The 23,478-nt window shown below is 40.7% G+C and overlaps 2 protein-coding genes across 3 annotated transcripts; one reads left to right on the top strand and one right to left on the bottom strand.

The window, feature by feature from the left end:
• Positions 1–12: 12 nt before the first annotated feature.
• On the bottom strand, positions 13–7,134 carry ints13 (integrator complex subunit 13). 2 transcript variants are annotated; one of them, XM_069520233.1, is made up of 18 exons: positions 6,485–7,134; positions 5,755–6,005; positions 5,580–5,654; positions 5,214–5,416; positions 4,931–5,011; positions 4,656–4,746; positions 4,386–4,514; positions 4,012–4,035; positions 2,922–3,006; positions 2,659–2,751; positions 2,203–2,292; positions 1,785–1,963; positions 1,538–1,702; positions 1,259–1,413; positions 920–1,150; positions 680–810; positions 426–561; positions 13–258 (listed from the first exon to the last, which is right to left on the bottom strand). In XM_069520233.1, exons 2-18 carry the CDS (start codon positions 5,977–5,979, stop codon positions 222–224), a joined length of 2,130 nt encoding a protein of 709 aa, XP_069376334.1. In that variant the 5' UTR covers positions 5,980–6,005; positions 6,485–7,134; the 3' UTR covers positions 13–221. The 2 variants fall into 2 exon arrangements, with proteins under 2 accessions (XP_069376334.1, XP_019947922.1); XM_020092363.2 differs by lacking the exon at positions 4,012–4,035.
• Positions 7,135–7,712: 578 nt separating this feature from the next.
• ano6 (anoctamin 6) lies at positions 7,713–23,341 on the top strand. Its single transcript, XM_020092478.2, has 20 exons — positions 7,713–8,016; positions 12,788–12,858; positions 13,332–13,460; positions 15,644–15,709; positions 15,781–16,068; positions 16,513–16,626; positions 16,726–16,841; positions 16,943–17,077; positions 17,217–17,322; positions 17,788–17,848; positions 18,078–18,223; positions 18,380–18,457; positions 18,934–19,162; positions 19,244–19,413; positions 19,497–19,594; positions 19,929–20,059; positions 20,530–20,735; positions 20,904–21,106; positions 21,229–21,334; positions 21,663–23,341. Exons 1-20 carry the CDS (start codon positions 7,911–7,913, stop codon positions 21,870–21,872), a joined length of 2,769 nt encoding a protein of 922 aa, XP_019948037.1. The 5' UTR covers positions 7,713–7,910; the 3' UTR covers positions 21,873–23,341.
• Positions 23,342–23,478: the final 137 nt, after the last annotated feature.

The following is a 23,478-nucleotide window of genomic DNA, read 5'->3' as shown; positions in this document are numbered from 1 at the left end:
CCAACAGCAAAGTTCTCTACTGACAGCTTTTATTGTGTTACACAATATGTGAACATCATATCTACAAAAACATGGGTAAAAAAACTATAAATCCGCTTGTTCATCGAGTTTCTTTCGATGTCCTTGTTTTTGGGGGTTTAAAGTGGCGCCAAAGTCTGAAAAACACTGATCCACAATCTCATCCTGGGAAAGGTCTGAAGCGCAGGGTATCCATGGCGACATCATCTGGTTGCTTTGCCGTTTTCATGGACATCCATCCTGTAAAGAGAGAAAATGTCAAGTCTGATACATAAATAACAAAGTATCAGATGGAATCATGTTTAAAATGTAAAGAAATTGGACATAATGCACCTGTTACACATTAAGACACACAGAGGAATGTTACACACAAAGTGACGAATGATTGACATCTCACAGTAACACACCCGTTCTCATCTTTCAGTTGCTGGTACAACTCAAACTTGTTGTTGACTGAGCTCACTCGTCCGACAAACTCTTGGTGCTTCCTGGAATTGGCTGTGGTGATGCGATTGGTCCACATGGTGAGGAGCGAGACGGGACCTGCAGCGACACACAAAAACAAAATACCCTTGAAGTTGGGCCTCGACTGATCTAATGTACAGGATATTTTAAGGGTGTTTGCTGTTCTGTAGTGTGAGAGTCTGATGAACTTTGATACCTTTTGCTCGCTCTGGAGGCTGAACCTCTTCTGTCAACAGTCGTGGTTTCTTGTTGAGCGGCTCTGGCGAATCGGGGGAGTCCTTGATCACCTCTGACTCCGGCTCTTCTTTATCCAGCAAACCCTTTAGCCTTTAGTGTAACGACGACAAAACAAGAATATTAGAAAGCCACGGAAAATACAACTGCTCCTCTTGTTATGATTAATATTTTAATGTATATGTAATCGAGTGTTAATTACCTCTCTGAGTCCTGCCAGCTTTTGTCCTCCGTTTCCTTGCTGCCATTTTTCTCCGTCCTGTCTTCCCTCTCCTCCCTCTTCCTCCCTCTCTTCTTTCTCTCCTCCTCCTCCGGTGGTTTGCTGCGACAGGCGATGATGCAGTCCAGAACCCGCTGGTGTCTGTCGGTGGCTCCGGCATGAGTTTTCACCAAAGTTTCCAGCTCGTTCCACATTATACGATACTGTTCATCTCTGGAAATGAAAACAGAAAATCAGTCGAGCCTGCTGATGGTTGCTTTTCCTTATCTGGGTCATTGTTGCTCATTGTTGCTCGTTTTATTAATTTTTTTAAATAAATACCTCTTGGGGCCTTTGCCTCTGGATCCCACAGTGGAAATAGGAAGTGGGTCGTTCTTCCTCTCCATGTCGACAAGGTTGTAAACCGTCTTCTGACAGGTCAGAACATCGTCCTCAGTCAGAGTCTCCTTCACTATCAGGCTGGCAAGAGGAACCACCTAGTGGGCAAATGCAGAAAGACAGACTGAGCTGATGGAGGCAAACTCTCACAAGAAAACCAGGCAGATAATAATAGATTACAATAATAGAACAAGCCACAAAATATTTTCACATGCTACTCACGGCCTGCATGTTAAAAATGGTGGTCTGGGAGATGATCATTGGCCAGTATCGAGTGTAACGCTCTAGCTGAGCCTTAGCCCTCTCAGCTGGCAGCTTGCCCGAAGGATTGTGGGAAGACTCTGACACTGGGGTCAGACGGTTCTCCCTCATAAATTCTCCAAAGTCCTGAGGGAGACAAACATCAGTTCCTATCAGAACCATCTTGGTACTTAATGCATTTTAACGGTGTGATTTGAGCAGAACTCACTGTGATCCTGTAATCTGTCACTCGGCCTCCACAGCCCTCGCTGATGGAGGGCGGGTCCTCGAGGGTGGAGCGGTTGCTGTTGAGCACATGCAGAAAGATCTCGCCGCCGTGGCTGCTGAGCATGTGGCTGATGACCTTTGAACCCGACTTCCTGGGCTGCTCCAGAAGGACTGATCGACCTGCGGTTGGTAAGAGAAGTCGTCCCCAAACAATTAGTGATAAGATCAGTTGAGATAGAGGAAATGTTGGTGGTTACAGGAAAGATGATAAAACTATTGCCCTCTACAGGTTAATCTTAACCACTGACTTGATGGTAACTTCTGTTAATGTCATTCAGCATCTCAGACAAGACACCTGCTCCAATAAAGAACTATGAATAGTCTAGAAAATGTTTTAAATACAGATTTATCCCTTTTACCGTTCAGGAGAAAATTTGTCAAACATGACGATGGTCGACTGTTTACATCTGTGGGGGAGATGCGATACGCTCCAGTGCAGTAATGTAGTTCTGAGGTGGAGAAAAAGAACAAGCTCAAACAACTAAATCAGGAATCTTTCATTACAGTTGGGTCAACAGATAACTGCCTTTCCTGAGCAATGCACTCTACCTGTCTTTACTTACAGCTACCTCCAAACCATCAACAGGACTGTTGTAAAAGTATCTATCCAGAAACTTCCGCCAATTAAAAAAATTAATAGTTACATCATATATGTAAAAATAAGGACATTTCTCTATAAAATATTTAACTTGTGAAAACTTGGGACAACCAACCTGGCATTATGATTTAAAACTTTTAGAGTACAATACATATTAAACATTTTCATAAAGTTCAATAATTACTAACAACAAGGAAGCTAAGCTGGCTGTGCCCACCTATGCTGTTGGTTCTTGGAGTGCACCATTTCAGAGTTACCGTCTCTTTGAGTCCATTTTCTCGAGTGCTGGTTCCAGCCATGTGCAAGTCTCCTGCAAAGTGAAAAGACAAAATGTGAACTGTTAAATTCTGATTATAATTGAGTGACTTTCAAACATATTCAACAACTAAAAACACAGGATGTCGATCTTGTTGTGTCTCGAGTTGTGGTTGTTAAACAGTGGGGCCTTTGCCTTTAAAAATGCCAATAACCGGTACCCACCACTTTTAAAGAACTCCAGGTGAGCGTCTTTGTGATGCAGGAGCTCAACGTCGTAATTGGCTGATGTGTTGGCGTGCTGCTCTTCCTGTCCATCCACAGAGACAACGACAAATACAGGTCAGCATGAATGTGTAAACTCACACACACGCAAACACAAACACACCCACACAAATGCACAAACACACACACTGCTGATTTCATGTTCCGAAGGGTAAATGATGATGGGCAAATTAAAAGGAAAATGTTGACTTGCTGAATAACTCGAGTAGGTTTTCTCCTATCTACATAAGAGACTTGTTTTAATGAAAACACACTTAAAGTCACACAATACAAAGCTTCTATTGAGCCTATACTTGTTGGACAATTTACAAAAAGACAGATGTATACATTTTGGCCTTGGCACCGAAACAGCATCTGAAAACTAATGATGTAAAAAACAAACTTTGGCTTTTAATTTGAGCTTTGTTTCGGAAATACATTGTAGTTTTAAGACTAGCACAGGTGGAATCATGTTTTAACATTTAGAGTATGGTCAGGGTTAAAGAACTAGTTATCAAGACAGCACAATGGAGCACACAAAGACACTAAAGGGAGAGTGAGTGGGAACTGATGAGGGAAACGACGACCTGGGAGAGTTGGGATAAGTTTCAAAAGGTGAGAACACCTGACAGACACTAACAGTATTTTAACTCAGAAGAGGCAATGCTGGTCTCAGATGTCTCGACTTGAAGGCAGCTTTCATAATAATATTCTGCTTTTTTTTTTTTAATCATTATTGTGTGGAAAACCTTATCTCAACACAACCAAAAATGTGGGATTTCTTCAAATAATTTGAATTATTTTAAAATGATTGAGTTGTTATAAATGTGAGAAGACTTTGTATTTTTCCAGCAAACCCCATTTGAAACCCCAATTGTCCAAATGAGACCAGAGTTGCCTGTCCTTCACTGGAGCCTCACCAGCTCAACTATTCACATCAAAATTAACTAAACCTGTTTGCAACAGTAGAGCTCAAAATATATACTGTACACTACATGGTGTCAACTCTGCCCCTTCCTCACTTGCATGTGTGTGTGGTAAGAGTACTAACCTGTTCGCAAACATTTAATGTGGGCTAGCAAAACAGAAAATACAGCATGAAACCAGCAGCAGGTTCACAGTCATATCAACGTGCAGATGAGATAAAACTAAAAGATAAGACTGTAAAGTTTCATGAGTCATTAGAGGTGAGGGAAAGCTTCAAACATAAGAGGTTAAGCAAGCACAAAGAAAAAGTGTGAGGGCTGTGAGAGAAGAGGCAAAATAACAAAAACAAAGCAATCAAGTAAAAAGTGGAAATGGTGAAATGCATTCTGGACATGACAAGGTTATATTAGAGAAAGAAAAAAATATGTTGAAATGTATGTGAGTTTATTTCATGATGAGGCATGTCAAAGCCAGACTAAAGGGCAGGACGGCCCTTACCTTCATGGGGATGTTTGTTATGGTGGTCGAGGCCAAGTCAAAGTGCTGCTGGACCAGAATGTTGAGTTTGGTGGCGAGGTGCCGCCCAGCACGAACACTGTGAACCTCACTAGTGAGCAGAGGAGAGATCTGGGAGAGAAGAGAAATAACAGCTGTGACTTGGATCCATTAGGTTTGGTTGGATGTTAAAGATACCCAATAGGCAAATTGTTTTATCTGGGTTATTCTGATGGCGATTCTTCAAAAACGGAGCCTCTCGTCAGCACCCACCTCTTTCTTAGTTCGGTCAGACACCAGCGTGTCTTCACCCTGTGGGTAGATGTGAACTAAAACCAGCTCACACTGCTGAATGGCCATGAGCCTGAAACACACAACTGTGAGTTAGAAATAGGAAAACAATTCTACGACTCACAATTGTATCTGACTTTAGTATCCGAGTTTTATCAATATCACATTTCAATTAATTTTTTTCTATTCCAGGTTCATCCAAAGCAGATTCATTTAAAACCAGGGGGACGTTTCTTTGAACGTTATCTGACACTGACCTGTCTGAACCTGCCGCCAGCTTGTTCTGATCTAAAATTGTCTCCTGGATGCAGTCTTCCAACATGCGCACATGAGTGTCACTGTATGATGAGACACAAAAGGAGACATTGGGACATTCCTCAAGGATCTGTATTATATGGTGCTTGCTTAATAAAAATCAAGTAATGTGATAAATCATGTCCTTAAGATAAGGCCAAATATATGCACAAATACAAAAAAGTGACAATACAACATCCCCTAGTTGTTTCTGTTGATTTCAGGCACATTAACAACAGTGTTTACCTTTTAGCATTGGTGAGGCAGATAATTCGACCCCTGTTGGCAACTCTCTCAGCCGTGTCCATGAGACTGGTGCGCCTCTCGTGCTGCAACTCTGTGATCTTGCACAACGACTCCACCGCAGAAACCAGCCCATGCAGGATGCTGCAACACTCCGGGTCCTCACGTGGGTTAGGTGGCCCAACAGCTGCCAGAGCTGACATCAGCTGCCAGAGAGGGAGAGAAATTATGTAATCATACTTCAAGACTAGTTCTGAAGAAGACTTAACCCAGAATGTTGCCCTTCTCTAAAATCTGGAGCTGTGGAAGACACAAGCAAATACAACTACAGCATTCTGGTTAACTGGGGTTTAACAGACAGATGATTACCTCGTGAGTGGTCTGATTCTCCTGCCTCCAGGTGTTCAATATGTGAAACTCTGAATCACTCACAATGTAATTAACCTGTAAAATAAAGAGGTGGCACAAACTGTTAACAACTTTGCTAGTGATAACATTTAAGCACAAGATAAAGACAAAACTAAATTTTAAAAATCAATCTTACCAGTTTGTCCGTTGGATAAATATCATAGAGAATCCGACAGTACTCCATGGAGCACTCCACAGCACACGTCCACAGGGACTTGGACACAGGAGCCAATGGAATAACCCCCTGAGCCCGACTCTTTGTCAGCACGTCGCACTCCACCTGCTGACGACTGGACTCGGCCATGTAGGGACAGTGGTCCACAACAAAGACCGTCTTGTGGGCCACTGAGAACATCTTCATTTTGCCGATCTGCAATATGTGCTGACCTGTAAGTACAGTGACAAAAGAATTACAGGCCAAAGAGGATAGAATGTAATGCTTTTACTGTCATTGTACAACGAAATTTGCTGCACATCTACTAAACATTATAATATATAAAAAATCAGACAGGTACTAAAATAACATATATATAAAGTAATACATTAGTAAACATGCAGTATAAAGGCAAGGAAATATACAAATATAAACCGAATATAAATACTATATAGTGTAAACTGGGTATTTTCATACGTGGGCAGAGTACACATACACAGTGTAAGAGAGTTGCACATTAGTTACTGAATTACAGTTATATGAGTTATTTTAATAATAAATAAATACACATACACAGTTAATATGACCAATAACTAGAGCATGGGCAGTGTGAATTAAAGAGTATGTAAAACACTGATTGCCTTAGTCAGTCTACATCGACATATTCATAAAAATCGAAATATTCCCTGTTGATCACAAGATGTCAACTCACCTGACGAAAAACCTTCTCAACCAGGAAACGATCTGAATTTAAAACCAGAGCTTCCCCTCTGTGTCTTTGGTTTTAATGAATAAACTAAATGTCTGCTGAACAAACGAGGCTCATGTTTTCCTCCGGGTTTCTCCAGATGCTACAGTAGCATGTCACCGCACAGCTTTAGCCTGTTAGCTAACACTGGGCGGAATCATTTGTTTGCTGATTCACGTTCATCACGAAGCGACACGAACATTCACCCATCGTGTCGTCAGGGTGACACTAAGCTGCGTGTTCTCTAATTAATCCACTTGTAAATAATAACTAACTACTTATGTTGACATGCTGAGAAGAACTAACTAACAATACACTTGAGATCGTAGCAGGTTTGTTGTTAACGGAAATATGAGCGATGGTAGTCCGTCGCGCTTTTCCTTCCCCAGTCGCCGCGCTGTTAGAGCGTTCGTACCCCGCATCAAGCTTCGTGTTCGGGGGATTTAACTCCAGATTTTTAAACTCTTCTTATAAAGTAAACTCAAACTAAGAGTTTGATCCTGTGTTTACAGCTGAAGGTGAGTTCTCCTCTGTGCCCTCCTCCAGAACCCCAGATGTTAACTTTAGAGACTACTACTCTTAATCCACGCTATGGGCCATGTGGAGGAATACAAAAGTCACATGACACGAAGCCATTAAAACCACATATTACATTTCATTATAATTATGTACAAAGAATAAATCCAAAGTACGTTCCAATAAACCATTTACTTGCTGGGGCCACGTAGCCACAACTCTAAGAATAATTTAGAAACATTTACCGATAAAAATATTTATTATGAAATAGAATGTGAGTCAGTTCACATTAAAGCGACAGAAAGATATTTATGAAAGGATTATTAATAAACAGGCTCATGTAGCCACAGTCATGTGACCTCGGTGATGAATGCAGTTATAAGCTGAATGTGTAGTGTAACCATAGACTGTGAGTGTAACTAGATACACATCTGTGTAGGTGTTCCTAATAAAGTGATCAGTGAGTGCAGATGTTCCAGATGTTTGTTTAAATCAAAAAACATCATCAACACACTTCTTCTCCTCTTCTCCCTCCTTATCTTCTTCTTCTCCTCTTCCTCCTCCTCCTCTTCTATCCCCTCCTCTTCCTCTTGATCCTCCTCCCCCTCTTCTTCTTCACCTCTTCTCCTCCTCCTCTTCCTCCTCTTCTTCTTCTTCCTCCTCCCCTCTCTCCTCCTCCTCCTCCTCCTCCTCCTCCGCTCAACCCCACCCTGTTTGTGCGCTCATGTCAGGACCCGAAGAAACTTTATGAATCGACAATGAGAAATGAAGTGACAATGAGCGGGAGACCTCTGGATTAACACACACACTCACACAGATCTGCTGGTGACACTGCTCTACATGTTCGATTCCCTGTGATGTGACTGGAACCAGGATGATTAATGGAAACGATATTCTGGAGATGGACTCTGTGTCTGACACGGAGGAGCTGGAGGAGCCGGAGGGAGACCCGGAGTTTGGCATGATAGAGGAGGACATGGGTGAGAGAACTACTTTGTTTTGCGCAAGAGTGTGTGTGCGTGTGTGAGCGTGTCTGTGTGCGTGTGTGTGTGTGTGTGTGTGTGTGTGTGTGTGTGTGTGTGTGTGTGTGTGTGTGTGTGTGTGTGTGTGTGTGTGGTGTATGTGTGTGTGGGCGGGATAGTTTGTTTACATTCTCATGTTTTGATCCTCTGTATCTTCTGGCGTTACACATGTGTACATAGACAACTAGACTTGCTTTTAAGTAAATATAGTATACGTGTATAAGTATATAGTAGTAGTAGTAATTGTGTAAGAGTATTACAGTATATGAGCATTTTAAACTGCTTTTCAATGCAGAACCAACATTTAAGTACTCCTTGTATTGTAGTTGTTGTGTAATCGAACTGCAACTGTATATTTCAAATAAACGCAGGAGTGAAAAGTTCAGTATTTCCCTCTGAAATAGTAGAAGTAGAGAATTAAAACACTCACGTTCAGGTTACTTAATATTACAAGATATAATGCACCTTTAGCATTGCTATCAACTGTCAAATCTGTTTATTTCAAATGAACTATAATGTGACATTTATTGTGATAATTATCAATATGAACTAATATATATTTATCTTGACATGAGTTTTGTTCATCCAGCCCTATGGTCTCTTCAGGGGTTGAGTTTTTCTTTCTTATTCCCACATTTCAGAGGGAGTTAGTAGACTTGTCACTCCAGTGGATTTATTACTTCTGCCAAGAAGCTTATGTTTTCACCCCTGTTTGTTGGTTGGTTGGTTGGTATGTTCTTGATGGATGTGGTGTGGGTTTGGGAAAATCGCACCAGGTTTTTGATGCAGATCCAATTTCTTTATTTTAACATTTTCACAATTTCCCCAGAGAGTGATTCATGGATCTTGATTAGAAAAGAATCTGACATATTTAGGGACTGATATTTATGATTGTGTGAAATGTGGTGCAGCATAATTGAATTGAAGAGACTCTTGGGCCCTGGTGGAGACGTGAGCCTTACTGACTGACGTTTTAGTTTGAAATTTGCAGTTTCTCTTCCTGTGAGGATTAGGAGTGTGCATATAATACATATCCTACTGTGTGATCATTGTATGTACATAGTATGCTGCAGACTCCTACCCACATATTTAAGTAGTACACGCAGACTGTGTGTGTGTCCAAGTATAACCTACAACAACGTAGCGATTGTTTCGACTTTTGGTTTTGGTTTCAAAAAGGCCGTGCTCAGAAATGTCTTACGTCGATGACCATCAGATGTCGTACAGAGGCACGTGGGTCTGTCTCATCGGCTCCAGGGCTCTTGGCACATGTCCACTTTGTCCATGTGGTTATCATTTGACTATAACTTTGACATAACCCACTTTTCTGCCTCTGCTTTATCTTCTGCTTCTGACACATTCTGAGCTGTTGCTTCTTTTACTAACGTCATCATTTTCTTTCACAACACAAATACCATTTCCACCACCAGGAAACACTTGTTCCTTTGTGTTGTTTATCATTTAAAGGTGAAATAAATCAGCGGGAGGTGATTAAATAAACTGAGCTGTGAGTGCTGGAGTCTGAGGAGTGGCCTTCATGCTCGGTAGCATGTAACAGTTGTGCTTAACATCTGTGGGGGTGTGGTGCTCACATTCTTTCACATGACACAAGCCCGCACCACAGTTTCCACAGCATTGATATCATTTCTTAATCATTGGTTGATCAAACACCACAACACATCTAACATTGCTCTTCGAGTTATAGATGTGACATTGATGTGGAACTCTTCGCTTTCTTCCGCGTTCTTTTGTTTCTTGCATTCCTGACAACTGGAGCCACATCTTCACTGAGTGTTGAAGCATGTGAAGAATTTGAAAAGTGTCAGTGTTGGACGCCTCCTACATCACCGTTGCCTGGGAATTTTATAGCAAACACGTCTCAGCGTGTGTTCGCTCCTTCGGGTCTGTCTCCTCAGAGTGACTTCCTGTCACTTTGCACTAGTTTCATCTTCACCCACAGACTAATGCTCCTCTGGGTTGCCATCTATAGTTGTGACTGAAATGGAAAAGGTACTAAACATGTGGAAATCCCCGCTGCTTTTCACACTAGACCACAGAGGGCACTGGTGAAATGCACTCTGCTTAATGGGGCCCATGAATTATAGATGTTCACACTTTGCTGCAACAGTGATAAAGAAAAGTTGTTCAAACTATACTTACATTTAATGACATGCTCAATAAAAATTCATGGAACTCTTTCTGCAAATCAGGCATTCTTCCTAGAAAATGAAATACCAATTGTAATAATAATAATAATAATTAGTAAAATTAGAATACAATTCAACTATTAACACAAATTAATTAATAAAAAAGATTGATTCTTTTGGGTCTGTGAACTTATCCTCTGTCTTTACACAGGTCTGACAGTTGTATATCTCATATTATATCTCACTTTTCTACTGACCACTCAAAGAGCTTAACACTACAAGCCACATGCATTCACCCATTCACACACACATTCATACAGCGCCTCTGTACACTGAACTTTTTCTATCATACATCATACACACACTGCTCGTACAGCCGAGACCGAGCCACACCCAATTTTCACCCCCTTTACCCATAGTAACTGTTTACCACATCCTCTGTGCTGGAGGCTTTGTTCAGTGGACATGTTTTACCTTTGATGCTGTTTCACATGCAAAACAATACAATTCCAGGCACCGTCTGTTTGTACTGATGCAGAGACCTCAGTGGTTGTTTCTGATCCAGAGGAAGACATCACAATGGAGTTTTTGGAATCATAAAATGCCCCCATGTTAGTTTCAGAAAAGGAATTCCTGTCAGAGGGCATGAAGGACAACTTGTCTGTGAGTGGATTCATGTTTGTGTTGTGTTTTGCATTTGTTGCTGCGAAGGATGTTCTCTTCAGAGGAAGTGGGGCCTGGCAGAGTGGGTTGTGGCAAGAGAGCAGATTTTTATCAGTGACAGCACAAGGTTTTTTCAAAAGCATCAAACCTACTGACTCGATGTAGGTCACAGCCAGACGTTGTGAAATAGTGTTATAATGGGTTTAATGACTCAGTAGCGGCTGCACATTTTTTTTACAAATCAAAGTTGGGAAATTAGAAAATAAAAATCCGGGAACTTTACCATCCAAAGACGTAAACATTTTTTTTAACCTTTTAAACACCAAATTCTTGTAAGATCCGCACAGTGGTTATCTCAGCTCATATACAGTTTATTGTGAGAATACTGTGAGGCCTACCATGGAAGGGTATTGCAATTACTGCAAAAAAAGTCTGCCCTGTGTTTCTGGATTAACAATATTGCTCAAAATCCTTTTACTTTCTGTTTGAAAACCCAAACCACATGCTGTTTTTTTATCTTATCTATAATCTTGTTAATTCAGACAAGCACAGCAGAATGAATGAATACATGTCTGTGTAATAAGACAGACGATGCTCCTGACAGAAGGAGAACAGTTCAGCTGGGTAGTACATTTTGTGAAGGGGAAGTCAAATAAGTTCAGTTTTCCGTGGTGTTACTATGGCTCGTGTTTTGAAAACAGCATCTGTCTTCAGTTAGTTTCCTCATCATGTTCCACTTTAAATGGAAATATTGCAGGACTTTCCATATCAGATGATGTAGCATCTGTCTCATGAAAAAACCAGAAGGCTCTCACAGTGTAATGCTATGAAGATGGTTGTGTGGTGTGGATGTGGTTGGTGGAGTGAATCCTCAACACTGCAGTGGTCAGAGTTTGAACAACAGAAGGTGGAGAGCTTTGTTTTTTTCCAGGGAGGAGTAAAGCATTGTGGGGAGTTGGCAATTGTCTGCAAGCAATTAAAAAGCAGCCAGAACAACATGATGTGAAGGGAAACAGGCCTGTAACTGCAGAGTCACTGGTTCAGTCCTTCAGGCCGTTTTGGAAATGAGAAGCAGGCGGCCCTGGGACATCAGCCAAATTAAAGGCAAATGTTAAATAAAGATTTTAGGTCATTATTATCACACAGATTTTTCTGGTATGTTTGATTTTATATAGATATGGTGAAATGTCATGATTGACAGCTGAAACTGACTGATGATTGGTACAGAGTGTGTATCAGCCGCCCTACCACAGCTCCACACCACTATCACTACTGTAAGAGTGCAAGATGGTGGCACCCACATCCGTTTCATCAACAGGAGGAAGTGCGGACACGTCTTCCATCTTTATATCTGGTCTACGGTTTCTAAACTTTAAACCTTTGAGCGGTTTCTTTGTCAGAAGAAGTGAAGCTTGAGCTGAGCTGCAGATAAGTGGCAGTTAAACTCACTGTCTGATGCTGTAACCTTATAAGGTCTGTCCCACACAGGTGATTCAGAGAAGAGCCATATAATAATGTGCCTATCAGAAAACGGTAGTGAAGGTCATTTGTGTCAGCCGCTCGTAGAAGTGGTGCTGTTGTTCTCAGATTATACATGTCAAACGACAAATGTCTGAGAAAAGATGTTAGTGGAACAATACATTACATTTTTACAGATGATAGTAAAATTGAAACCATACATTTAATATATACAGAAACATTTATATATTATTTATATTTTATGTATTATAAAAATATTTATGCATTTTTAAAGTCAGTATTATTTTTTGTTCACAACATACATGATGATATTTAATGATTTATCTGTGTTAATAAGGTGACAATATTAATCTGTTATTATGAATTTCTCAGGCTCCGGTTTTGGATTCATTTTATTATCATCATGTCTGTTTCTCATCTGCTTTTCTTTTCTTTTTCAGTTTATCCTGAGGAGTTTTTACCAACATATCATTCGATTAAAGAAGGAGCCAAAGTCACCAAGACACAACTGGTGAGTTACTGATTGCTGTCATGATATTTGTGTCTTACAAATATCATGTACCTTTATTTGTCAACTGTAAATGATGGTTATAGTGAGGTTGCTGCTCCATGAAGACATGATGACTACACAAAACACACCACAATATAAAATCAGGCAAATAAAGTCATGTATGTGCCTGTAGAGACTTTTATGTATGTTCAGAGGAGAGGAGAGAGAGAGAGAGAGAGAGAGAGAGAGAGAGAGAGAGAAACAAAGGGCGGGTGTTGCTTTGTTTGTTGACTTCCCATTTCTCCTGCATGGCCCACATCACATCACAGGTTGAATGGGCTGGTCAAGGACAGTTTTTAAGTCTCTGTGCACATTCTTTTCTGCACACTGGCCCCTCTGTCCTCCCTCCGATCAACATGTACGACATCATGGAGGAAGAGGTGTACGAGTTCCAGGCTGCAGAATTATCTGACGAGCCCTGTTTCTGTCCCCAGGAGGAGTTCAACAACAAACCTGACTCCTTGTTCTTCAACGATGGCGTGCGGCGCATCGATTTCATCCTGGTCTACGAGGACGAGGACAAGAAGGAGTTCGAGAAGAGGCACACGTTCCAGAGACACAAGGTAGGTCTGGTCCGATGATGATTTTGTTTTTTAGTTTATTTTGAAACAAAAATGTACAAATTTGCTCCTAAATAACCTGCTCATTCTTCACTTCACTATTTTTTTGTTACGAGCTGATGCACAGTAGAGAGGTGATGGGGTGAGAGTGGCGGTGGGAATAAACCAGTCAGACTCAAACCATGGATGTGAGATAATGTATTCAAAGCTTCAAATCCCTGGAACACTGACAAACAGACAACCATATAACTATAATTACAATTAATTATAGAATCTTAAATGTAGAGTTTTTAGACTTTTCACTGTAAAGATATAAATTATGACTTGAATATTCAGTTAAACATGATTTCCTTTATCTGCTTTACTACACATACAAACTGTATTGACTCTTGACTATTTGTTCAGGGTGTTTTTATTTGCCCCAGAATGACAGTGAGTCGGTGACTTAATTAATTACCCACGATTCAGCGCCACGGTCAAAGACCTTTTGTCATCCAGGAAATTGAACCTTGTTTGTTATACAGTGGATTTGTCCTGTTGCTGTCAACACACATATCAGCTGTGATGTGATGAGTACAGCTACTGTTCAGAGCGTTTCTCCTTCGCTCATATCTCATCTATTTATTTATCTAAATCTATCTATTTAACATTCCAGGCATTTTATTTTTTACACATGACAAATGTAGATGTCAGAAATCCGTCCAGGGATTAACGTGCACAGACAAAGAACAATGAGACATGAGCTGACATCTACAGGTGTGTTGTTTGTTGCTACCTGCGTCTTTCACAATAGGTTCACAGTGATGTGCAAAACAACTCTTTGGAAAATACTGTTGATCCCCAGACCTTAGTTACCTGCAGTGTTGCAACTGAAATGCAGACAAAGTCGTGCGGAGACTGAAAGTCACAATTCCTCATTAATATAAAATTAGAGAACAGAAAGATGTAGTGGGTGAAGACAGAAGACAAGTCTCTCTGTGGGGGATAATGTACAAACTGTTAAAGAACAAGCAGGACTGAGTCAGAGCGTCTTCACCACAGATTCTCTGAGACTGAGGCAATCCCTCATTCACAATCATCATAAGTCAAATTAAATCCAGAGGGGGATGTGGAGCGCGGCCGTCTCTGCCCGGCACACCCTCCACTCCGTCTGCCCTGAAATCTGTCCTGACTGCAGGTCGGGTGTGGTTGTGTTCTCATGGAGTTGTTTGCGTAAAATGATGCTGAATTGACTTATTGACTTATATTCTGTTATGTTTGTCTAAATTTCCACATTCCGATCAGTACTTCCTGCACGTCATGAAAACAGGTTCTGACTGAGACAATCAACAAATTTGTATTTTTAAGTTTCCTCGATGGAAGTGTAATGAGAATGAGGCTGAATTCATAATCTTATGTAAAAATGAGAATGATCTCAAATTATCAAAAAGGCTTTCATGAATTGTATAGAGCCATTTTTTCATCAATATTAACTAAATATAATGCATACATTCAGTTCTCTGTAGCCGGCTTTAACTGCGTAACAGTTAAAAAGTGGATCCTGGATTCAGTCATAATAAACCCCCAGCAAGAACCTGCTCAGACACGTTGGCTGTATTTTCAGTCATAAGGCTTATGTACAGTGTAAATAATGACTATGCTCTGTGCAAATGGAAATGGAAAATTTCCAAATAAGAGCTCTCATATCTGAAATTGACTTAAAGCTAATCAAGGTGCTAATGTGTAAATAGTCACATAAAATAGAAACTAGAAGGGAACTCGTAAAACGCAAGGCTTATCGGCCACTTCTCCATATTGTATTTACATGTATTGAGATCAGATACATATAACATGTGCACAGACATGTTCTGCAATGTGTTTACACTAAACACCTGTTCTTAGATATCAGCACTGTGCGCATTTTTTTTGTAAAGATCTCTGCATTACAGAAATGTTAAAGGAAGTGAAAAAGAAAGGCTTGATCCGCCCCCTGATCTGGATCCACACCAAAATGAAATGGCTTCTGTCCTGGTCCAGAATCCGTCCCACAAGTAGTTTTTGTGTAATTCTGCAAACTAACTCACCAACAAACACAGATGAAAACACAAGTCTTTGTTGTGTCACCCTGGAACTCTTCAAATCATTTCCCCCTGCAGTCATACACATACGGTAATGTCATGCATTTATTTCTGTGTTTTTCTCTGTAGAGGCGACGAGAGTACTTTGAGGCCAGCTTGATGAAGATGGGGATGGAGCTGGAGGCCACCCGTTCTGTGAGTTCTCGCTCAAGCTGCTGTTTCCCTTCCGCTTTTCTCTCCTTTGGACTAAACTCTGCGTTCTGCAGGTCATAGACGAGAAACTGACGTTCATCAAGGTCCACATGCCGTGGGACGTGCTGTGCACCTACGCCGAGGTCCTGCACATCAAGCTGCCCATCCAGCCCAATGACCTGTCCTCCCGCCCCTCGCCGTGGCGCTTTATCTCCTGCATCACCAAGTACTTCTACCCCAACCAGGAGCTGATCAGCGAGGAGACGGAGTTCTTCACGGCCCCCTTTGAGAAAGACCGTCTGGATTATTTCTACATGAAGGACCAAGACGTCTTCTTCACTCCGTCCATGAGGAGCAGGATGGCAAGTTGACACGTGTTGCTGTTGTATCAACTCAGGCTGCGTGTGTGTGTGTGTGTATTTCACCTAACTTATTACTCAGGCTGATATCTAAGGATAATTCACTTTTGGAGCTGATAGGTCAGAGGTCAAGGTCAACAAAATGTTGGCTATACCAATGATTGATTGTCAGAAAATTACATTATATTATGTAGTAATAACTTCTTCAACCAATCATAATGAGATAAACCAATCATTCCTTATCATATGGTATAATTGACTGACTGACATGGTATTCATGACCCCTCTGCTGCTTTTCATTAGTTTTGTATATTTATTCTGTGGTGTGTCCATGCTGTATATGTATCTATGAAGTTTTTACTCAGCACATGATAACAAAAGATATTTACATATATTTGTAAATACAAATATTTAACAAAATAAGGTAAATGTGTTTTCTTTGTTCAGGCATATTACATCCTGAGTCGTGCTCCCTATGAAATAAGAGGAAGTAGAAAGAAGTTTGGCATCTCCAAACTGTTGGATGGTGGAGTGTACAAAGCTGCGTATCCCCTCCATGACGCAAGTGGCCCCACTTTCTTCTTCTTTACTTAAGTGTATGTAGTTTACATTGTAAATGCACAGTTCCTTTGAGTTACTTCTCCTTGTCGGTTGTTACAGTGCAGGTTCAACGTCAGGTCCACAGAGCAGGGCTGCCCCAACGAGAGATACCTGCTCTATGAAGAGTGGGCTCATCCTAAAAGCTTCTACAAGATGCAACCACTCGACCTGATCAGGTGAGCGCAAGGTTTTAAGTTGTCCTCACTGGATTCAAACACTTAAATGACAGTGTTTGAATCCAGTAGGTGTTTAAAAACAATTCTTTATCTCCCTACAGGAAGTATTACGGAGAGAAGATTGGTATTTACTTTGCCTGGTTGGGTTTCTACACGGTCATGCTCGCTCTGGCTGCTGTCGTGGGACTGGGCTGTTTCATCTATGGATACAGGACTCAAGAAACCAGCACCTGGAGGTTTGTTTCTTCTTCTTCATTAGCATTTGAAAGATACTTTACTATGAACTCATCATATATTCAACGTGCTGCACAATCATGTTATTTCTGTATAAATGCTTTGTGTTGTCGACTTCACTGTCTTTCTGTCTTTCTGCAGTAAAGAGGTGTGCGACCCTGCGATTGGAGGAAACATAGTGATGTGTCCACAGTGTGACAGGTTCTGCAAATACTGGAGGTTAAACTCCACCTGTGAAGCTTCAAAAGTGAGTGTTCGTCTATTTCAACTTGAGTTCATGTAAAAAATGTTTTGGATTGTATTTTGACCATAGATTCTGTGAGCAAAGGGCTTCTTAATACACTGTTAATCATTATTATTTTTAGAGTAAAGGATTCTACCCTCTAATATTACAGTATCAGTCAAATCCAGAGTACATACCTCCCTCATGGAACCACAATTAAATTGCAAAAACAAACAAACAAACGTAAAAAACCTTGGTGGAGCGAGAGTAAAGAAGATGAATATAATTAACTGTTGTTTGTTTGTGAGGCTCAGTTTTAAACTCAAGCCCCTCATCTGTTCTCACTGCACTGGTGCAGGATACAGTTACAGGGTTCTTTACATATTTAAATGTATGTGGCTGCTGTTCATCTCCAGTGAAACAGCAACAGTCTGGTTTAGAGCTAATTTGCATGTCAGCCTGAAGGAACTGTCTTTTCTATCTTTTCAGAAAATCTGTATATTTGATAACTTTGGGACCATGGTGTTTGCAGTTTTCATGTCAATCTGGGGTGAGTTTTATTTAAGTATTGCAAGATATGTATTCCCACAGATCACATTCCCTGATTTAAACCCAAATTGTTTCTTTGGCTGTTAATTTTACCTAAAAGCCAAAATAATATTTTTTACTTTTTACTGCACAAGTGTTAATGGATGAAGATTGAGGAAAATACTGAGAATATTGTTTCATTATGTGCGTCGTTGTTTCCCTGCTGTTCCCTGTTCTCGTTCCGGGCGCAGTGACATTATTTCTGGAGTTTTGGAAGCGTTACCAGGCGGAGCTGGAGTACGAGTGGGACACTGTGGAGTTTCTGGAGCAGGAGGAGCCGTCTCGCCCCGAGTACGAGGCCAAGTGTATCTATGAGAGGAAAAATCCTGTCACAGGGGTAAAACACACACACACACACACACACGCAATAATCTCATAGCCAGATATCGTTTTGTGTTTAGAGATCTAAACAAAGAAAAATATGGATTCTAACTAAAGTTGTGTTGTGTTCTTGTTAAAACTAAGTATTTCATAATGTTTGTTTGTGATTTAGGTGAAAGAAAAAGTTCCCTACACAGCCTGTGGACGATGTGTTCGTGTGTCGATAGGAATAGGGACTGTCCTTTTCTGGGTAATAATACAAATTTTATTTAACTTTTCTTTTAGGAAACACTTTATTTTACCAGTTTGTAATTTACTAACAATTTTCCATGAAGTTTTGTTGATTAAATATAGAATTGTAATTTCTTTGAAAGAAAAGGTCAATTTTAAATCAGCATGAATATAAATGTTACTTATTTGTTGAAACATAACTCTCTGTATATATGTTTAATATAATGTCTTGACCTTTTTATGTAAAGTGCCTTTAGATGATGTATGTTACAATTTGGCACTGTGCAAATAAAATACATTTATTTTATTCTAATTCAGTGTTAATTGGAAATGTTCTAGTTAAATGATTTGCCTATAATAAACACGAAATCCATTGCTCTTTCCTGGGAGCGAATTTGTAATAATTCTGAAACCATTCAAATATTGATCCATATCCATGAAGCGATATTTTTCGATTTAAACTTTAATCTGTGTAATTGTTTCCTTGTCCTGTAGATTCTGTTGATCCTGGCGTCCATTGTGGCCGTCATCGTGTACCGCCTGGCCGTCTTCTTCACCTTCTCCAGCAGATTCAGAAACCAGGAACTGAAGGAGTTGGAGCCGTTGAAGGAGTACGTGACGCCTCAGATGGCCACGTCCGTCACAGCCTCGCTCATCAGCTTTGTTGTCATCATGATCCTCAATATTCTCTATGAGCGCGTCGCCATCTGGATCACTAACTTCGGTCAGTTTGACGCTTGCATCTGCTCCGTCTTTACTCATCTGTGGTTTTATACTAAACTGTGCCTCTCACACACAATAACAGAACTCCCTCGGACCAAGACGGATTATGAGAACAGCTTAACCCTGAAGATGTTCCTCTTTCAGTTCGTCAACTATTACTCCTCGTGTTTCTACATCGCCTTTGCCAAAGGGAAAGCAGTCAGCTATCCCGGGCGGCCTGTTTATCTTCTGGGAAAGTACAGGAACGAGGAGGTACTGTTTGTCCATCTGGGTGTTACACGTTGAACTCAGTCGCTTGTTATTTTTGACTCTTAACCTGAGCCTCGTCCCTGCAGTGTGACCCAGGCGGATGTTTGATTGAGCTGACGACTCAGCTCTCCATCATCATGGGGGGAAAAGCCATCTGGAACAACATCCAGGAAGTCCTGCTGCCGTACGTCGTCAGTCTTTTTACTTTAACATAAAACAGGCGACACAGTGACAACTTACAGATGAAGCATGTTGCTATGACGATAGACATAAATGTGTTTTCTTCGTGCTACGGCAGATTATTAAACCTGTAGTGATGAAAACGAATAATGAGATTTTGAGAACAAAAATCTTAATATAATGAGAGGAAATTACATCGAGTAATATTCAGACATTATGAATTTATCCTCAAAATCTTGTTTGTTTTCCAAGGTCACTGGTTAACAGGGCTAATGGTAATTCACCGCTCCTTCTTCTATCTGATTCACTGTTGTATGATCTCATCCCACCCTCCACAGGTGGGTGAAGAATTTGATTTCCCGGTACTGCACCCGTGTGGCCTCAGAGAAGGTGGTTCCTCGCTGGGAGCAGGACTACCAGCTCCAGGCCCTCTCAAAGCACGGACTCTTCTATGAATATCTTGAAATGGGTAAGAGGACTTCTTCACCTCCTTCCTGAGCATTAGTATCCCATACAATGTTGTTATTAATGTCTCTGTTTACATGATCCCAACAATACGTGTGTGTCTCAATGTCTATGAGATAATTCAGAAACCTGGATAAGGTGTGATCTGGGTGTAGTTTATCCAGGATTCACAAAACCAGGATCTTATCCGGGATCCTGAAACTTGGATTAGCTGCTGCAAAAAAAACATAACCGGGATTTAAGTGTGCATGTAACACACAGCTTGCTAATATGTGATACTGTTATTTCTGTAACATGTATTTCCTCATGCACATATAAATGAATGAAACCCTATGTAGTAAATTAGTTTGAAAGAACATTAAAGAACAAATGGGGGAATTTACATGCACTACTGATTAATTGACAGTAATTAATAAATATACGAATCCTGGGTACTCAACAGTTTTTTGACGTATATATCTTTTTCTCTCACAGTCATCCAGTTTGGCTTTGTGACCTTGTTCGTGGCGTCCTTCCCTCTGGCTCCGGTCCTGGCTCTGGTCAACAACCTGTTTGAGATCCGGGTCGATGCCTGGAAAATCACCACGCAGTTTCGACGCGTGGTTCCGGAGAAAGCCCAGGATATAGGAGCCTGGCAGCCCATTCTTCAGGGTATCGCCATCTTGGCTGTCGCAACAAATGTACGTCACTGTTTATACCAAGTTATTCGTTTATTAGATATAATTGTAAAAAGTTCAAAAAGTAGGATCTATATCAGAAGAGGTACATGTCAAAAAGTATAAAAATGGCATTCACCCAGAGTGTTAGGATCACTACCTTCACCACATTCACTCCTGGTGTCTCTACAGGCCATGATCATCGCCTTCACGTCAGACATGATTCCTCGCTTGGTGTACTACTGGTCCTTCTCTGTGTACCCGTATGGAGATCACTATAATAACACCATGGAGGGCTACATCAACAGCTCGCTGTCCATATTCAACACCAGCGATTTCTCCGCCTCCAGCAGACCCATCTCATCAGACATCAACTCCACCATCACCACCTGCAGGTACCAAGACGTTTTAGTTATAAAGGTCTTAAACTACACACAAAATACAAGGTTTTCAAACACAGATGCTTGAAAAGACATAAATATAAGAAGAGTCCCGCTTGTGTGTTTTTCTTTTTTAGGTATCGTGATTTCCGTTATGCTCCGGGTCACAACAGACAGTACGAGCACAACGTCTACTACTGGCATGTGGTTGCAGCAAAAATGGCTTTTATAATTGTTCTAGAGGTGAGTTTATACATAACAGGAAATCGTCCTTGAATAAAATACACATATACATATATATACACATCACTTCATTGGCTGCCAGTTAAATTTATGATTGATTTCAATATTCTTTTCATTTTTAAAGCTTTACAGTTTTGCTTAAAACATATTTGACAGGAAAGTCTTTTAATTCCTGATTTGAGTTTAACTTCACCCCCAAATTTTGGATCAACACATAAATGTTTATATTTTTTGTAATAAATGTGATATCAATTAAAGCAGCATTAATGTAGAAGTCATTATTAGTAGTAGTGTTATAACAATAACATGTCTTCTTTTTCCCTCACAGCACATTGTTTACCTCACCAAGTTCATCCTGTCCTACATGATCCCGGACGTCCCGTACGCTGTCAAAGAGCAGATCAAACGAGAGAAGTACTTGACCCAGGTCATCCTCCACGAGACAAACCTGAAGCTGGTGACCAAACGTTTGAAACCGCACAGCGACGACACTTTCGAGCAAACAGCAGCCAAAGAGGAGATCGAACTGGATTTTTGACATGACTGCTCAACAAGACTTTAAATAAGGAGCGTACTGTTGTCATGGAAGATGTGCCACAGCCAGTAAGACAGAGGATGTTTTTTAAAGGAGGAACCACTGTTGTCTGCTCTTCATCTCAAAACCACTGTCTCACATTTCGGACTCCACAGCACCTTCTTCTGGAACGTGTTGAGGTTTTAAACAATGTGGTTGAAAGCTGTGGAAAAAGCCTGTAGGTCGAATTACTGCAACGCTGTCCTACAATATCAGTATTAATATACAGAAAACATGTTAAACCTTTGAATACAATGTTGAAAACTGACTTTTGTTTTAGACTAACATCCCTGGAACTAGAACAAAATTACTGTAGTGTCAGAGAACTCCAAGGGCTCAAAAGCAACAGCGAGCATCTTTAATGGCTTTTTTCAGACCAATGAAGTTGTCAGTTTCCCATCCAGTGCCAATGTTGTTGATGTAAAATGCACTTGCATCTATCTGAGCACCCATGGGAGTGGAAACATTAGGTGCTTTCAGGCGCATTGAAGCAGTGGAAAGTGATGAAAACCTGGTCTGAAGTCAGTGGCCCATTATTTCTCTGTTATTTTAAAGGCTCATTACCAAGTGGTTTAAAGTGCTTTGATGATGTGAGTGAAGTCTTTATCCACATACTCACTTCTACTGTTGTACTTTGCACTTGTTAGAGACCCACTCTTGTGCCATGATCTCTAAGCTGCCCCACATATATCCTGTGATAAAGGCAGTGCAGTAAATCCGTGGTATGTGGTGAATTTACTGACGGAGGGTCCCCTGGTGTCATTTTCCCGTGGCCTGGCTGCTGCTGCCCCTTAGCACTTGTGAAGAAAAGATTGTTGAAGTAATTATCTAAAGCACGAGCAGAGTTTCCAAACACATCTGCACTAGACTGTGGATACCGTACCCCAGGTCAGGTTCAGACCCAGAAAACAAAACGCCACTCGGATTCGGGTTGAGCCACACACAAAGATCCCGCTAACCCATACCCACAATGCAAAAGTCCCAGCCTTTGTAAATGCCCATTAAAATGTCAGAAATTATAGATGCAATAGCAAGTAGTCAAGCTAGCTTCAAGAGACAATACCTGCTGCGGTCACAGAAGCAATTCTGAGAAGCAATTCGAGATTTCTCCTCTGTATCAATCTAAACTTTGACAATCTGCTGGACTGTCACTGTTTGTCCATTTTTATCTTTAACTGGTTGAACTCTGCTTTCCGTCCTTGTTCTGATATTAAGCCACTGCAGTAATTAAACCTTTTCCTGTGTCATTGCTGATTTCTACAGACCATTACCACTGTTGTTTTACTACCTGGCCTTTAGATTTGAACAATGCTACTATAAACACTGCGTAACAGTATCATATACAAGCAATACAGTATCTGATGATGCATATGTCTGTTGTTTTAGTGTTTTATACTGTGCCATTAAATTGTTTTATAAAAAAATGTCCCTTGTGTTTTTAAATTTGTACCTTAAAGCCAAACAGTGACATCAGTTTCCACTGGAGGGCAGCAAAAACAACATTTCTAGCTGCTTGTCAAGTTTTCTTTTGATTCACGTCTCATCTTCATCTTCATGTTCACACAACCAT

Source organism: Paralichthys olivaceus, chromosome 23 (genome assembly GCF_024713975.1).
Source record: "Paralichthys olivaceus isolate ysfri-2021 chromosome 23, ASM2471397v2, whole genome shotgun sequence".
Classification (NCBI taxonomy): Eukaryota; Metazoa; Chordata; class Actinopteri; order Pleuronectiformes; family Paralichthyidae; genus Paralichthys; species Paralichthys olivaceus.
Note: the sequence above shows the minus strand (reverse complement) of the source record. Positions and strands in the feature narration are given on the sequence as shown.

What these genes read in the sequence shown, in the direction of transcription:
- ano6 (XM_020092478.2), top strand. Translation starts at nt 7,911, where the DNA reads ATGATTAATGGAAACGATATTCTGGAGATGGACTCTGTGTCTGACACG. An exon ending in CAACCACTCGACCTGATCAG is followed by an intron (nt 16,842 to 16,942) that starts GTGAGCGCAAGG and finishes ATCTCCCTACAG; the next exon opens with GAAGTATTACGGAGAGAAGA. An exon ending in CATCTGGATCACTAACTTCG is followed by an intron (nt 19,163 to 19,243) that starts GTCAGTTTGACG and finishes ACACAATAACAG; the next exon opens with AACTCCCTCGGACCAAGACG.
- ints13 (XM_069520233.1), bottom strand. Translation starts at nt 5,979, where the DNA reads ATGAAGATGTTCTCAGTGGCCCACAAGACGGTCTTTGTTGTGGACCAC. An exon ending in AGAATCAGACCACTCACGAG is followed by an intron (nt 5,417 to 5,579) that starts GTAATCATCTGT and finishes CCTCTCTGGCAG; the next exon opens with CTGATGTCAGCTCTGGCAGC. An exon ending in GACAAATTTTCTCCTGAACG is followed by an intron (nt 1,964 to 2,202) that starts GTAAAAGGGATA and finishes TACCAACCGCAG; the next exon opens with GTCGATCAGTCCTTCTGGAG.